The sequence below is a fragment of the Typopeltis vanoorti genome, chromosome 22, assembly GCF_054136105.1.
Source record: "Typopeltis vanoorti isolate ZY-2024b chromosome 22, IOZ_Tvanoo_1.0, whole genome shotgun sequence".
NCBI classification, from domain to species: domain Eukaryota; kingdom Metazoa; phylum Arthropoda; class Arachnida; order Uropygi; family Thelyphonidae; genus Typopeltis; species Typopeltis vanoorti.
The window spans coordinates 84,810,924-84,828,960 of NC_143570.1; the positions used below are offsets into that span (position 1 = coordinate 84,810,924).

General features: G+C 37.2%; 1 protein-coding gene across 1 annotated transcript in view; it reads left to right on the forward strand.

Moving 5' to 3' along the window:
• Positions 1–18,037, forward strand: part of LOC150094535 (natural resistance-associated macrophage protein 2-like) — a 169,756-nt gene that overhangs the window by 53,918 nt on the left and 97,801 nt on the right. Inside the window, exon 10 of the mRNA XM_090412089.1 lies at positions 8,122–8,160. Within this exon, the coding sequence (XP_090268215.1) occupies positions 8,122–8,160 (39 nt within the window). The remainder of the gene's footprint in view (positions 1–8,121; positions 8,161–18,037) is intronic.

Consider the following 18,037-nt stretch of genomic DNA (forward strand, 5'->3'; position numbering starts at 1 on the left):
AACTAATTCTGGCAATCTATTCCACTCATTCGCAACTCTCCATGCAAAAATCTAGTCTGCACAGCCTTATTAACCACACTCTTAGACCTTCAACAGATGACCTATAGTTCTCTCTCTATTAGTCATGTATTGAAAATTTTCCTTTGTGCCAATTTTATAAAAATTCTTTAATATCTTACAAGTATCTATCATGTTCCCCTCTTTTCCTCCTATCAACTAAACTTTGCAACCCACACATCTTCAGCCAATCCTCTTAGCGAGCATTCAACTAATCGGTCTATCTACAGCTTGGTAACTCCTCTCAGAAGCCTCTCTAAGACCTTCTGATCCCCCAAGAAACCTGGGTGACCAAATCATAATTTATTATTACCCTAAGGTCTAAGAGGTCTTTTGTCATACACACAACTCATTGTACCGCACCTTAAACACACTCAAATTCTCTGTAGACACCACCCTCTCAGGCAAGACATTCATCATCCATAATCTGCTTCTCACGCCTCTGCTCACACCCTCCTTATATATATTTCAGGGATGACTGCTGGTTTTTTCTTGATCACTCACCATTTTCTGTAAAACCTCTTCAACATTGATCCTATATAAACCCCTTACTAACTTGTAGGTCTCTAGCATTCATTCCTCCTCCTCCTATTACTCTGTAAATTGCATCTTCTCAACTTTTCCTCTTATTCCACATTCTAGAGATCAATAACTACATTAGTCAGTCGCCTCTGGACTCTTTCCAACATCTCTTCGTCCTTTTGAAATCCGGGTGACCAAATCTGTGCACAGTAGTCCATGTATGCATTTTATTATTTATTTTTTTTTTTTAGAAATTATGAACTTTACAACCGTGCTATAAATGACTATTTTAATTTCATGATGCTTCAACCTTCATATTAAGGTCATCATCTGGAGTATATACAAATATACAAGGACAAGCTGAGTTACATTTCACAGGTAAGCTAAAGAAACAATGATTTGATCCCCGGTTATTCTACTGGAATGACCTTTAGTGAACAAAAAAAAAAAAAAAAAAAAAAAAATACAGATAAAATTACAAATTAATTATTTAGAAACTACATCAAAGCTAAATTCTATTTAAGATAACAAGAGAGAAACATTCTTTCTTATAGATAGTTTTCTTACAGGCGGCCAAGGGGCCAGATCTCGAAAACATCGTCAACGTATCTAAACCAGACTTTCGTGACTTTCGAAATAGGACATCATTGTTACTGTAAGAAAACTATCTATAAGAAAGAATGTTTCTCTCATGTTACCTTAAACAGAATTTAGCTTTGATGTAGTTTCTAAAGAATTAATTCATTTGTAATTTTATCTGTATTTTTTTTGTTGTTCACTAGAGGTCATGCCAGTAGAATAACTGGTGATCAAATCATTGTTTCTTTAGCTTACTGTGTGAAATGTAATTCAGCTTGTCCTTGTATATTTGTATATAAGGACAAGGCTGCCAGACACTAACCAGACACTTTCCTTAGCCACCCAAACAAACAACATAAACGCATACAGTTCACAATTGAGATTGAAAAACAGAACGCATTTCTGTTTCTAGATACACTTGTCACACATCTTCCTTCTGGCAGTCTTTCCTTCACTGTTTACCAGAAACCAACACACACTGGCCAATATATACACATAAACTCCTACCACCACCCAACACAAAAACTAGGTCTCATTAATACTCTAAAAAAACAGGGCTTGGAAGATCTGCTCCGATGAACAAGCGCTGAAAGATGAATTTAAAGTTATCAGCAATACTTTTCTAAAAAATGGTTACAGCCCAAACACTATTAACAAAATTCTCTACAAGACTTCAATAAAAAAGAAAGATAAACCAGACTACAAGAAAATTATAACCATTCCTTATATTAAAGGGACATCAGATAAAATAAACAGAATACTACAGAAATACAACCTCAAGGCTACCTTTAAACCTCCTGCAAAATTAAAAGGCTTACTCAACTCATCCAAAGTCCTCTGGCCCACCCTGGAAGGAGTATACAGTATTTATTGCACCTGTAATCTACCATATATAGGGGAAACAGGACCCACGATTCCTATCAGACAAAAGGAACATAAACGACACATTAAATATAATAACTATCGTGAAGCTGGCCTTTCTGATCATGCCCTGAACACTTTACATAGAATTGACTGGAAAAGCACCAGTTGTTTACATCATACCAAAAATGGTATGAACACAAATTTAAGGAAGCCTGTGAGATTCTTATCAATCATCCCAATCTGAACAATAATGATGGTGTAAAAATCCCAAGCATATGGAAGGCACATATTCTATCTACAGAACCTTTCTCACTAAGAGTTAATTATAAGCAGGACTATAGATAATCCAGAATCCTAAATCTAATATAACAATTTTAATGTTAAAAATAGGACATCATTGTTACTGTAAGAAAACTGTGTATAAGAAAGAATGTTTCTCTCATGTTATCTTAAATAGAATTTAGTTTTGATGTAGTTTCTAAATAATTAATTAATTTGTAATTTTATCTGTGTTTTTTTTTTTTTTTTGTTGTTGTTCACTAGAGGTCATGCCAGTAGAATAACCGGTGATCAAATCATTGTTTCTTTAGCTTACTGTGTGAAATGTAACTCAGCTTGTCCTATATTTGTATATACTCCAGATGATGACCTTCATATGAAGGTTGAATGTCAGGAAATTAAAATAGTTATTTATAACATTTATAACACAGTTATAAAGTCCATAATCTCTAAAATGAATGCTGATCACTGTGCAACACTAAAAGAAAAGTAGTCTATGTATGGCTTAATCAGAGCCTTATATAATGGAACAGGAATCTCCTTACACATCTCCACACAAGTTAGTGTCCTCTGCATCATTCCCAAAATTCTTTTGTGTTGTTCTCATAATTTTGGCAATGTGTTTCCTAAATTTCAGATTCTTATCCACTATCACCCCAAGATCTCTTATTTTCTTCACCTCCAACAATATATCCTCACCAAGCTTCAGTTCTACATCCCATCTTTGTTTACCAAATTTTAAAACCTTACATTTTGCAACATTGAACTGGCATCCCCATTCCATACTATTCACTCAATCTATTCACGTCTTCTTGTAAGGCTACAACATCTTCTCTATGCTTCATAGTTCATCCCAACTTTGCATCATTTGCAAACCACTGAATACCCCCCTTCCAAATTTGCCAATATCATTAATATACAAGTTAAACAGCAATGGTCCTAAAACAGATCTCTAAGGCACACTACTAGTGACTCTCCTCTTCCAGGATATTGCTTCCCATACACAACTTGCTGGTACCTATCAGATAGCCAGTTTCCGATCCAGTGCACTAATCTGATATCCAACTCCATCTGCTCTGGCTTGACTATCAAATTATCATGAGGTAATCTATCGAAAGTCTTTGTGAAATGTAAGTATACTACTATGTATCCCTCTCCTCTGTCTAATGAAGCCATCACCTTATTGTAATAAGCAAGTAGATTACTTTAACATGACCTCCCTTTAGCAAATCCATGTGCTATCCATCAAAGATAATACTATTGTTGTCATCCCAGTTCTGGATCCTAGTTCTCGCCAGCTTCTCCAACACCTTAACAACAACATCTGACACACAGATAAGCCTATAATTGATGCTCGAGTTCTATCACTTCCCTTATGAAGCGGCACAATCTTGCCCTCCTTCCACTCCTTTGGAACTCAACCCAGTGCAATACTGATATTAAAAAAAATATGTCAAGGCAAATGCCAACTCCCTGGCACATTTCTTCAAAATAAGTGGTGATATATTATCAAATCCTACAGCCTTGTTAACATCATGTTTGCTCACTTCCCCATATACCTCTTGTTTACTTATGGTGAATCTCTCCTCCTCATCAGCTGCTCTCAAACTTTCCATGACACATTCACAAGAATGAAAGACCTTTATGAACTGCTCATTAAGTATCTCGACTATATCTTCCACAGCAGTTGCTCTTATACCATTTTCTCCAATCAATGTAATCCTTCCATAATCTTTTTTTTTTTTTTGCTGGCTATATATCCCTAGGATTCTTTTTTGTCTTCATTAGCTAACTGCTGCTCATACTTAGCCTTTTGCTACTCTTAGCAACCAAGTCACCCGCCTTCCTGTTCTTTGTAATCCTTATGGAATTGATTATTATTACTCGGAGCCAGTCTGAGAGTATGTGATGCCCCTAGGCAAAGAAAATTTAGGCACCCCTATTCATTATCTCTATATATTTTTTCCCCAAACTATGTAGCAAAATCTGGTGCCCCGAAGCTTAGCACCCCTAGGCAATTGCCTATTGATAAAACCAGCCCCTTATTACTCCTTATACTGCCTCCATAATGTATTTTTTCTCTCTATCACATGCTTAATCTTTTTATTCATCCATTTCACACCTATCTCATTTAACCTTGTGACACTTGGAATGCATTTAGATATTGCTTCTACTAAATAGTTCTTGAATATCTCCCCCCCCAAGCTGCATTGATCTCCTTTCTAGCTAACTCATCATTCCATGTGTTCTGAGCTTCTCATAATCACCAGCCTTGTAGTTCTACATAGACCCTTTCCTCACGGAGGTCCTCACACTTCTGGCAACCACCACTACCCAAGTAATCACTTCATGGTCACTCTCACCAACTAGAGTGCGATTTGACACCTGATTTATAATTACCTCCTCTGATGAGATGATCAAATCCAAGAACCTCACTCCTCATGTGTCCTCTGTTACATACTGTCTGAGGTAGTTGTCCCTGAATGATTTTCTTTACTTCCAGTTGTTACCTCATCATCCTATTCTTTATTACCATAATTAAAATTGCCCATAATGATCACCCTTTTCTTATTGCTTGGGTAATTTGATTATATGAATACATTTCATGGTCACTACCATCTACATTACCAGGTCTATAACAACATCCAACTATTTCATTCTATTCATCTTTGTATCACATCATACTGTCTCAAAACCACTGGCACTATTTCCATCTTGCATCTCTACTTCATATGGACATAACTCTTTTTCTATCATCAATATCACTCCCCTTCCCTTTTTATCTTTTCTATCTTCACAAAACACATCATACCATCCCATCTCCATACCTGTCAGGATGTCATCCTCATCCAAACATATCTCATTTATTCCAACAATTCTTGGGTGAACACATTCAATTAATGCAATCATTTCATTTGCCTTGTTTTTACACTACTAGCATTTGTATACAAACGTAGCAGCCCATTCCTGGATCTATAGCTAGTTCCACTGATACCACTTATTTGTTGTGTCCTCTTTCTGCTTAATTTGAGCCATTTCTTTTTCTCCTTATTCATCTTATAACCTTCTTCAAATACAACAGTTTTTCTCTTGATCCCAGGTCATCCGCTTCCCTTTTTTGTCTGCACATGCATTCACATCCTCTTGGAGCATCTTCCTTTCTCGTACCATATGTCCACCCTGAGACTTCTCATTTCCCTCTCTCTCTCTATCTCTCTTGCACACCTGTTCTCTCATTCTCTATACTCATGTAACTCACTTCTTCATTCACAACCACCTCTTCAATCTCTCCTGTTCTTCCACATCACTTCCCACTTGTTCAGATTCATTCTCTGCATTCACTTCTCTACCTGAGAGCAGCAGTCTCTCTCTCCAAGTGACTCACACCAAAATCACTCAAATGCAGTCCACTGCTCCTATATAGTTCACTTTGGCCTTCAAACTCATTCCACACATTAACAAACTTCACTCCTTTCCCCTTACACGTTTTCGCTAACATCGTTCATAATCCTTGCTCTCCACCTCATCATACCTGGGCAATACGCTTACTACCTTTCCTATCAAACTATTCTCTTTTATCCATCTCAACAACCTCCTGATATCCAATCTGATGTGTTCTTTGTTTCCAGTCAAGTCATTTGTACCTATTACAACTACCAACTCTTTTGCTTTCTTACTTCTCATATCCAGTGCCTCAATCACTGTACTCATTCTACCTCCAGGAAAACAAACTTTGTACGTCCTCTCGTCCACCACACCTTTAATAATTGAATCACCATACAACAGTAGTCATGGGTTTTTCATTACCTCTTTTATACCAATATTATTCATTTTCATAATTTTCCCTCTTCCATACATATCTTGAATTCTGTTAACTTCATTGCACATCCATTCAAGTCCCATCTAGGAAGCAAAGAACCTCATCACAACTTTTCAGCTGAAGATTGGGTTTTTCATCCTGCATCTAGCAAACTGGCCAGGAGAATACTCAGTTTACAGACAAAAGTGCATTATAACCTGTAGCTTTATATTGGTTTCATAAGATAGTGCCATACCTGTCTGTATGGAGCTCAGGTTTCACATTACAACTGAAGATAAGCTGAAGAACACGTGCAGTTTATGGCCATAGTGGACACTGCAGATAGGATTGACTACTTCATAGTAGTTTCTAAGAAGCCAAGTTACTTGGCTGTGATTGAATAGGCCACTTGAGCCTAACACAAAGGGAAGATGAGTTAGAAAAATAGTTGCATTTCTGAATAATCACATTGTGAACATGTATTGTGTCATCCAATTGGAGATAGTGCTGTGACTGTAACAGAAGTACAGGAAATGGAGGTGCTGAAGATATTAAGAAATCTCAATGTGAATACAGCCATATTCACACTGAATGGTTAACATATATGCTCTCCAACAGACTGTGGGGTTCAATTCCCACTGTGGACATGAATGTTTGTAATTGTCTTTAGGTGAGAGATGAATTCCATCGCCCAGTGTGAGACCACTGCCTGCTTATTGGAGGCCCGAATCAGCTTGAGAAGTTCCACGTTTGGTCTCTAGAACCAGATTTTTGGACTATACAAAAAATAAATAAAAATGCAAAAATATATAAAATTAATAATAACAGTAAAAAAAAATCCTTCATCCACCATGATATAAATGTACCACAGATTTACGAAAAACCTTTTGTGGGTGGAAGCCACATAAAAAGATAGATAGATCACCTCGCATGCTATGGAGAAATGGCAGGGTCTGTAACCAAACTGTTTTAAGTCTCAGCATTGATGGTCACATTAAAAAGGAAAGCAGGTAAGAGAGTCCTGCTACATAAAGGAGGTTCCAAGACAGAGGTAGCAAATTATAGGTGAATTAGTATCTTGGGAGTTGTGGTTAAGGTATTGGAAAAGTTGGTTGAAGACAGAATTCAGAAATGTGAGGATAGGAATATAATACTCTATGATAACTCATTATCTAACTCATTAGAAATAAGTTGAGCAGTAGGTGCCCAAAAACAGAACTCTAGCATGCTTATGGTTATCTTCATCTTCTGAGATTCTACCTTCCTTCATTACATACCTTGCTGGTGTTGTTGAAATAATCAGTCTATTTCCATCTGACTACTGTTATTCATTTCTTTCTGCACCCATTTTGTCATAATCTAAGCAGAACCTTAAAAAAGAAAGTTAACTCTAGCAAATAAGACCTATTTTGGTTTAAAAAATTTTAATTTATTTAGATTGGACTGTCATAGTATTCTTTAAGCCTCTTGAATGTAAATTTCATAAAATGAATCTATTTCCTAATTTTGAACTTTAATTTTGTTATCAATTACATATTTGGTTTAATCCTTTATCCCAGTGTAAGCAAACAAAGTTTGCACCTGAAATATTTTCAGGGCTGGGGCAACTCGTGGTAAATGTGGTATAAGTTCTGATCACTTGCCTTGGTATCCCATAATGCAAAGCACATATCCTTTTGGGTATGTATAATGCTATGCATTATGGAAAGGATCACTACCCAGACGGTAGTGATCCTTTCCATAATTTCCAAATTTCGACCTTTATTGGGGTCTCATCAGTGGGAGCTAGACCCAGAGGTGGTCCACCTGTATGTGCTTTGCATTATGGAATACTAAGGCAAGTCAAGTGATCAGAACTTATACCACCTTTATTACGAGTTGCCCTAGTCCTGAAAATATTTCGGGCACAAACTTTGTTTGCTTACACTTGGATAAAGGATTAAACCAAATATGTAATTGGTAGCACAGCCAAGTGAAAAAGTTTTAATTTTGTTAAGTAACTTTTTTTTTCTTTTTTCCAGAATAATACAGAATATGTGGATACAGATCTCTACCAGGGTGTAAGTGACTGTCTAGTTATTTATTATTATTGCACTCTCCAAGTAGTCAGCAGACTCATCACTATCACAAACTTTATATTAAAATATTGTATTTCAGGTTCATTGAGATGAAATTGTATTTAATATGCCTAAGTGTAAGGTCTTGAAATTTGGGATCTAATGATGGAAGGCTGCATACTCTGTTCGAACCTATATTAGAGGAAGCAGAACAGGCAAAAGGATCTTGGGTTGATGACTGATAGAAAGTTTAGGGAACATATCACAAAGATAGTGATGATAATCCAGAGAACTTCTGCAATACTGAGGATGTTGATCAATAGGTATAGAAGAATGATGTCATTGTGTAAAGCCCTGATCACATCACATCTGGGTTATTGTGTTCAGATTTGGTCACCATTATTTTATGGGGATAAATTAACCTTGATAGATAGAAGATGAAGAGGTAACATTATTATTATTGTTAGCATCTGACCTCCATGGAGTCGATGAACTCATCACAAGAGGTCCATAATCTCTCATACAAAAAGATCATGTAACCACACCTCAAACCCATTTGCAGTTTCTGCATTTACCACACTTTCATGTAGTGCATTTCACTCAGCAATCACCCTCCATACAAAGAACCTGGTTCTCATTCCTCTGCTCGTCCTTCTTATACTGCTTCCAAGGATGATCTCTGGTTCCACCCTTGCCTTCCTCTACTCCATGAAAAATCTCCTTCACATTTATAGAGTAACTCCTGACCAACTTACTGTATGGGGACAGCATGGTTTTGTGAAGGTTAGGTCATGCTTCAGTAACTTGCTCACGTTTTATAATATGACAGCTGAGTTGGATAAAAGTAATGGGTTAACAGTGATACTGCTGGACTTTGCAAAGGACTTTGACGGGATACCACATGGAATTCTAATCAGTACACTGCAGCACATGGGGATGGATATGGAGTGGGTAAGATGGATAGGAGAGTGGTTGATGGAGAGATATCAAAGAGTAGTTTATTCAGGAGTAGAGTCCAGAAGATCTGTGACTAGTGGCATGTAGCAGGGTTCTGTTCTAGGACTACTAGTGTTTAATTTGTTCAGTAACAATTATAGGAAAGGATCTGAGAGGAATTGTTCAGTTATTTGCTGATAATGCAAAGTTGGGTAGAGTAATAGTTAATACAGATGATATCAAAATTTTGCAGAATTATTTGGATAGATTGGCAGACTGGACAAAGAAGAATAGATGTCAGTTTAATGTGGCAAAGTGTAAGTTTATTATTATTATTATTAATCCAAGACCTCATGGAGTCAAAGACTCATCTGGGAGGTCTTTTTATCACACACACACATCTCATCATATCGTGTCTTAAACACACTCAAACTCCTTGCATACACCACACTCTCAGGCAAGGCATTCCAATCATTCACAACTCTGCATGAAAAAACCTGCCTCTCACTCCCCTACTCACACCCTCTTTATACAGTTTTCAGGGATGACCTCTGGTTCTCCTCTGATCTCCCACTATTCTCCGTAGAACTTCTCCACCATTGATCCTATAACAACCCCTTACCAACTTGTAGGTCTCTATCATATCTCCCCTCTTCCTCCTGTCCACCAGACTCTGCAAATTACATCTTCTCAATCTTTCCTCATACTCGACATTCCAGAGGTCAGAAACTACCTTAGTCAGTCGCCTTTGGACCCTTTCCAACATCTCTTCATCCTTCTGAAAACCCGGTGACCAAATCTGGGCACAATAGTCCATGTGTGGCCTAATCAAAGCCTTATACAATGGAACAAGAATCTCCCTACTTCTACACGTCAGTGTCCTCTGCCTCATTCCCAGAAACCTTTGTGTTGTCTTCACAATTTTGGCGATGTGTCCCCTAAATTTTAGATCCTTATCCACTATCACCCCCAGATCTCTTATTTCCTCTACCCCCAACAATAAATTCTGCATCCCATCTTGGTTTTCCAAATTTTAAAACCTTGCATTTTGCAACATTGAACTCGCATCCCCATTTCCGTGCCCAATCACTCAATTTATTCAAGTCGTCTTGTAAGGCCACAACATCTTCACTACTCTTTATGGTTCATCCCAACTTGCATCATCTGCAAACAACTGAATATCTCTATCCAAATCTTTGCCAATATCATTAATATACAAGTTAAACAGTAATGGTCCTAAAACAGACCCACGAGGCACTCCACTAGCGACTTTCCTTTCCCTGGATATCGCACCGCCCCATACACAACTTGTTGATACCTATCAGATAGCCAGTCTCCAGTCCAATGCACTAATCTAATATCCAACCCCATCTGCTCTAGTTTGACTGTCAACTTATCATGAGGTGTTCTATCAAAAGCCTTTGCGAAATCCAAGTATTTTACTGTGTATCCTTCTCCTCTGTCCAAGGAAGCAGTCACTTTATTGTAATAAGTAGGTAGATTATAAAACATGACCTCCCTTTAGCAAATCCATACTGTCCATTAAAGACAATACCATTGTTGTCAACCCAACTCTGGGTCCTAGTTCTCACAAGCTTCTCCAACAACTTAACCACAACACCTGACACACAGATAGGCCTATAGTTTGATGCTTGAGTTCGATCACCTCCTTTATGAAGTGGCACAATCTTGCCCTCCTTCCACGCCTTAGGAACTTGACCAAGTGTAAGACTCGTATTAAAAAAATATGTCAAAGCAGGTGTCAACTCTCTGGCACAGTCCTTCAGAATATGCAGTGATATATTATCAAGTCCCACAGCCTTATTTACATCTAGTTTACTCAACTCCCCAAACACCCCTTGCTCACTTACAGTCTCTCTCTCCTTCCCATCATCAACTGCTCTCAATCTCTGCATGAAGTCACATTCACAAGATTGAAAGATCTTTATGAACTGATCATTAAGTATCTCCACCACACATTCTCCAACAGCTGTCTTTATACAATTTTCTCCAATCAATGTCATCCTTTCATAATTATTCTTTCTTTTGCTGGCTACATATCGAAAGAACTCCCTAGGATTCTTTTTGGCTTCATTAGCTAACTGCTGTTCATACCTCTCTTTAGCTACTCTCACCAACCAAGTCACCCTCCTTTGCCTGGTCTTTGTAGACCTCATGAAATTGGTTATTTTCACTTCTCTTATGCTGCCTCCATAATGCCCTTTTTCTCTGTATTGCATGCTTAATCTCTCTTTATTCATCCATCTCACACCTATGTTATTTAACATTCTCACCCTTGGAATACATTTAGACATTGCATGTACTAGATAGTTTTTGAAAATCCCCCAAGTTGCATTGCTCTCTTTTCCAGCCAACTCCTCATTCCATGCTACACCTGCAAGCTGTCTCCTGAGCGCTTCAAAATCACCTACCTTGCAGTTCCACATATACCCTTTTCTCACAGAGGTCCTTGCACTGCTGGCAATTACCCAGAGAATCACCTCATGGTCACTCTCACCAATTGGTGGATGATTTGACACCTCATTTATAATTACATCCTCTGATGAGATGACCAAATCCAAGACCCTTAATCCTCTTGTGCCCTCTGTTACATACTGTCTGAGGTAGTTATCCCTCAAAAACTCAAGAAACGCATTTTCTTTACTTCCAGTTGCTATCTCATCATTCCTTTCTATATTGCCATAATTAAAATCACCCATAATGATCACCCTTTTCTTATTTGCTTGGCTAATTTGACTATGCATTTCACTATCACCACCATCCACGTTACCTGGTCTATAACAACATCCCACCACATATTTGATTCTATTCACCTCTATCTCACACCATACTGCCTCAAAACCTCTGGCACTATTTCCGTTTTGCATCTCTACTTTGTATGGACATAACTCTTTCTCTATCATCAATAGCACTCCCCCTCCCTTTTTACCCCTTCTATCCTCACGAAACACATCATACTCTTCCATCTCTATTCCTGTCAGGATATCATTCTCTTCCAACCATGTCTCACTTATTCCGACAATCTTTGGGTGAACAGATGCAATTAGTGCAACCATTTCATCTGCCTTGTTTCTTATACTTTTAGCATTTGTATACAAACACAACAGCTCATTTCTGGATTTACAGCTAGTTCCACTGATACCACTTACTCGATGTGATCTCTCCATGCTCGACTGGGGCCATTTCCCATTTTGCTTCTTCATTTTAGAACCCTTTTCAATTTCAACTGTTTCCTCTTGATCCCATTCCTTTCCTGCCTACACATGCTCTCACCTCCTCTTGGAGCATCCACCTTTCTCACGATGTGTACCCCTGTCCACTCTGATCCTCCCTGTTTCCCTGCTCCTCTTGCACACCCATTCTCTCATTTTCTATACTCATACCACTCACTTCTTCCCCATTCATATTTACCTCTTCAGTCTCTCCTGTCTTACTCTCCTGCTCTTCCACATCACTCCCCCCTCTCGATTTGATTCATTCTCTCTATTCACTTCTCTACCTTCCAGCAACAGTCTCTCCAAGTGGCTCACACCATAACCACTCAAATGCAGTCCATCGCTCCCATACAGCTCACTTCATTCGTCATATTCATTCCACACATTAACAAACTGTACACTCATCTCCTCACACATTTCAGCCAGCATATCATTCATAATCCTTGCTCTCTGCCTTATTTCACCACAGTCATACCTAGGCAACACTGACTACCCTTCCTTTCACACTATTCTCTTTTATCCTTCCAAGCAGCCTCCTGATATCCATTCTGACTCACTATGTTTGTCCTCTCTCAAATCTTTTGTACCAATTAATAATATTAGCTCTTTTGCTTGCTCCTGCCTCATATCCAATGCCTCAGTCACTCTATTCATTTTACCGCCTGGAAAACATACCTTGTCTATCCTCTAGCACACCTTTAATAATGGAGTCGCCATACAACGCCACTTGCTCATCTTTCATTAAATGCATTTTGGGGATGAAAAGATTAGAAGTTCTATTAATGATTAGAAAGTCAACTCAGCTGTTTGAGTTGAGCATTATCAAAAAGGAAGTAGAGAATATCCAAGGTTCTTGCAAAAAAAAAAAAAAAAACTGTTTTGGAAACATTGAAATTGACGAGGTTATTTTCATCCCAATCAAGGATACTGTGGAAATTAGTTTAGAGCACTTATCACAGATCTTGAAGCATCAGATGTTTGAACACTGCAAGGCTTAGTCATATGAGTAGGATGAGTGGAATGTGCTATCATCAGCACATGATGATAGCACATTCTACATAGGGTTTGCAGTTAATGAGAGTAAGTAAGTCGTTTATAACAATCAAGTGAAATGAAATTTCATAAGATGCAAAGTAGGAGACCTTAAAATTACATTTCCTACAACTATGGCTACCTTCTAGTATCCATAGCAAGCATTCTTCCTCGAACTTTAGGCTTTGTCTAATCATTCCACTTTTACTTTTTTATTTTATTTTTTTATTGTTGCCTTTGTGCACAATAAAAAAATTACAGTTTTATCTTCCCCTAGTGGTGGGTGCTCTATGATAGACAGACATTGCATAAGTGTTCATTTAATTTATTTTCTATGATTTTTGTGATGCGATTCATTTCTGTTAAGCAGTCAATATGATCCATTTCAGTAATGGAATGTGAGTTGGCATAATGATAATAAATATGAAAACAGAGGGAAACTCACATAAACAACATATTTATTGTAAAATAATTTTTACCTAAGTGTCAGGCATCTTCAGTACAGGATTACAGAAAGGAAATTGAACAATAACAGACAATTTTAAAAAGCATTACCGTAGCACTAATGTAAGATGACTAAAACAGTCAATTTCCTTAAAAAAAAAGTGTGTGCGTGTTATGTTATTACATATATTATATATATAATAGTGCATATATTATGACATATATATTAAAAAGTTAGAGAAGATTAGTAGATTTAACAAGTACTAACTTCCACAAAGGAGAAAGACATCAACCAGGGGGTGGGCAACCTTTTTAAGTGTGTGTCAAAATCATCAAATCTTTGATGCAAAATTTTCTCACTTGCCAACCGAAATTTTGGGGTACATGTTATTATTTGGTGTCTTTTAAGTATTGTGAGAACCTTTTCAATAATCAAAACTCACACTAGGGCAATGAAATCAAAGAATATTGAAATCCTTCTACCCTGTTGATAGTATGGATATTTTTTATTTGCCTTTTAGTGTAATTATAGCCATATACAGCCACTCAATTTAAAGATGCAATTTTTAACATCAGCAAGAGAGTAAACAATAATTCTGAATTTAAAAAAAATTTTTTTTATAAAGATCAATCAGACATACATTTTCAAGTTTTTCAAATATATTACAGTGTACAGTCTTATAATCGATTTACCTAACTAAAGTACAATAAAAATAAAATTAAATTAAAGATATTCTTTTATTAATTCTTAATCCCTTAAGTAAGACATAAAAATTATAGATAAAATAAAATGTTATTTTACCTATATAATATATTAAACAGAAGTTAATCTTTACTATTTATCAATAGTGGGCATTTTATTTATTTACCATCAATGAGACTTCTGCTGCTGCATCACTGATGACAGATAATTTATATCGGGTTTATATTTTGTAACCTTTAGAGATATGCATGCACTACTACTTTCATTTGTAAGGCTACTCCTGTTACGAGACTTAACAAGGCCAACATGTTTTGCAAACAGATTTGCAAATCCTGCTTCCTTACCGATCATGCTGGGTGTACCATCTGTTGTGATGGATACCACTTTTGAAATATCAGTTTGTTGAATTTCATCACTGAGAACAATGATTCACAAGAATATGTAAATGCAAAAATGGATAGTAATACTGTTGCAAGGGTTTCTGGAATACTATTCCAAGTCCTTAGTACCTCATTTTCTGCACTTCTCGCTGTTCCTCCCATCTCTAATCGCTCCTTTTCAATATTTTCCAAGTCAACTCTGAGGTCAATAAATTTCTGCCTCCAAATTGAGCTACTTTGAAAATCAATCAACCACATTTCAAAATCATCCATATTTATTCACAAAAACATCTGCAAGTTTAATTCATCCAGTTTTATAGTGTCTGGAAATCTAATGAATTTTGTACTAATTCTCTAATTAGCTAAATCTCTAATTCTGCACTAATTAGAAGAAAATAATGAATTTTCTTTTAATTCTCAAATCTTAGAGAGAGAACTGTTCAACAGTTGACATAATGACATTTAAAAATAGCTTTTGAAGACATTGGCAGTCTCTTCTATCATCCTTTTGGAGATCATGATGTATTTCTTTAGGTTTGGAAAATATCTAAATCTATTATTGTCTGCATCCCTCTTAAAAACCCCTGGTTTCATTTCAAATGCCTTTATGTCATCACATAACATCAAGAGTCTTACAAGAGCCCTGTAGTTTAAGGTTCAAGTGATTTAAATGTTCAAAAATCTGCATAAAACATCAGTTTACCAACCCACACAATGTGCACATTTCTTTATAAGACATTTATTGATTAGTCAAAAAAAAGATTTATTCTCATCCAGGCATTCAACAAATCATTTCAGAACAAAACCTCTACTAAGCTAACGAAATTTGTCGTACATTATTAGTCCTTTGTACACCGAATCCACCTCATTCAGTGGATTCTGAAATTTGTCTTTTATTCAAAGCACATGCAGACATGTAATTAACAACCTTGGTTACTATTTGCATCACTTCTTGAAATTCCTTTAGGCCACCTTTTGCACATAATGTCTCCCCATGTATGATGCAATAAAAACCTATCAGTATGGCCAACGTGTTTTGCAAACAGATTTATAAATCCTGCTTCCTTACTAATCATGCTGGGTCTAACATCTGTTGTTACGGATACCACTTTTGAAATATCAGTTTGCCGAATAGATAATTCATTCATAACCTCTTTACATATTTCAACATTAGAGGTACACTCAGATAGGGTTACAAGGTTAATAATCTCTTCGCATATTTCATCATCTCTACGAAATCGAGCAAATATTGCTAGTGTGGCTGATAATGTAATGTCTGTTCTCTCATCAACACAATGGAAAAGAACTTACACAAAGCCAAATTCTTTGCTAATTGTTCTTCTATATTCCTTTCCAACTTAAGTATCCTTAACTGTTTTTCTACTCATAGACAAATCTTTAATGCACTGAAAAATGTTTACATTTCCTGAAAGATTGTCAAAAAAGGAAAGGAGCACATTCTAGCCATTCTTCTTTAATACACTCCCCACCACTGAGTGGTTTTCCATGTTGGGCAATAAAATCCAGGAAATCTACGATGAGTCTTCAGACTCCTTGGAGGTGTCACAAATAATAATAAATAGATGAAGCTAGAGATTTAAGGGTGGTGGTAGACAGAGAATTAAAGTTTAGAGGATATATTGCTAAGGTAGTCCATAAGATTACTTGGCTAGTGAAGAACGCATTAACAAGTACAGGTAAGAAAGTTGTAATTCCTCTTTATAAGGCCTTGATATGCCCACATCTGGATTACTGGGCTCAAGTCTGGTCATCGGAGTTTCTTGGGGATGAGGAAGTAGTGGAGAGGATTCAGAGGTGGGTGACCAAGATGGTTAGTGGGCCTGTGGAATATTCCCTATGAGGATAGATTAAGGTGTGTGAATTGAGAAGTTGATTGATAAGAGAAAACTGAGTACTCTGGACGTCAGTAAAGCTGTGGGACTGGATGGTATTTCACAACAGGTTTTGAGAGAATGTGATAAAGAACTGACAGCTCCGTTGACCAGGCTTTTCAATGAAAGTCTGGCTGTTGGAAAGGTACCCAAGGAATGGAAGGAAGGAAGATAAGATAGTGCCATTGCATAAGGGTGGTAGCGGAACTGGTAGTGTCTAATTATCAGCATGTTTGTGTGTCATCACTAGTTGTTAAGGTCTTGGAGAAATTAGTGAGGAACTATATACAGCATTGGGCAGATGAGGATAATGTTATCTGTGAGAATCAACATGGATTTGTTAGGGGGCACTCTTGCTTTAGTAATATGATTTTTTTTTTATAATAAAGTAACAACAGCAGTTGATCAGGGAAAGGCATATACTGCCATTTTTTTGGATTTTGCAAAGACAGGGTACATTTGACAGGGTGCCTCATGATAAGCTGATATTTAAGTTGCAGCACATGGGTTAGCCAACTGGATTCAGGATTGGTGGTCTGATAGGTATTAGAGAAGTGTGTATGGTGGGACAATATCAAGGAAGCAGAACTTTACAATTGGGATTCCACAGTCAACCTTTATATAAATGACATTGTCAATGGATTGCAAGGGGATATTCAGTTGTTTGCAGATGATGTGAAGCTGGGAAGGGTTCTCAGTAATAGTGCAGATGTGGCAGCCCTGCTAGAGGATTTGAATAAACTAGACAGATGGGCAAATGAATGGGGGTGTCGAATTAATGCTGCAAAATGTAAGGTCTTGAAGTTTGGGATATATAGATAGGAGGCTGCATACTCCCATCGAAAAGCTGTACTGGAGGAAGTAGGGGAGACAAGAGATCCTGGGGTGATGATTGTTAGAAAACTGAAAAATTCAGGGAATATATTGCAAAGGTGGTGAAGGTGACCCAGAGGATTGATGCAATAATGAGAAGGATGGAGAGATAAGAGTTACTATTCCACTTTATAAGACCCTGATCAGTCCACACTTAGACTATTGTTCTGAAATTTGGCCCCCAGTATTTGAAGGGGATAAATTAACTGTGGAAAGGGTACAGAGGCAGATAACAAAGATGGTTTCAGGACTGTACAAACTTAGTTATGAGGATTGGCTGAAGGGATGTGGACTGCAGAGTTTGGTGAATAGAAGAAAGAGAGGTGATCGAGACTTTTAAACTGTTGAGAGGCAGTTACAGGGTGGACACTGGGGAGTTCTTTT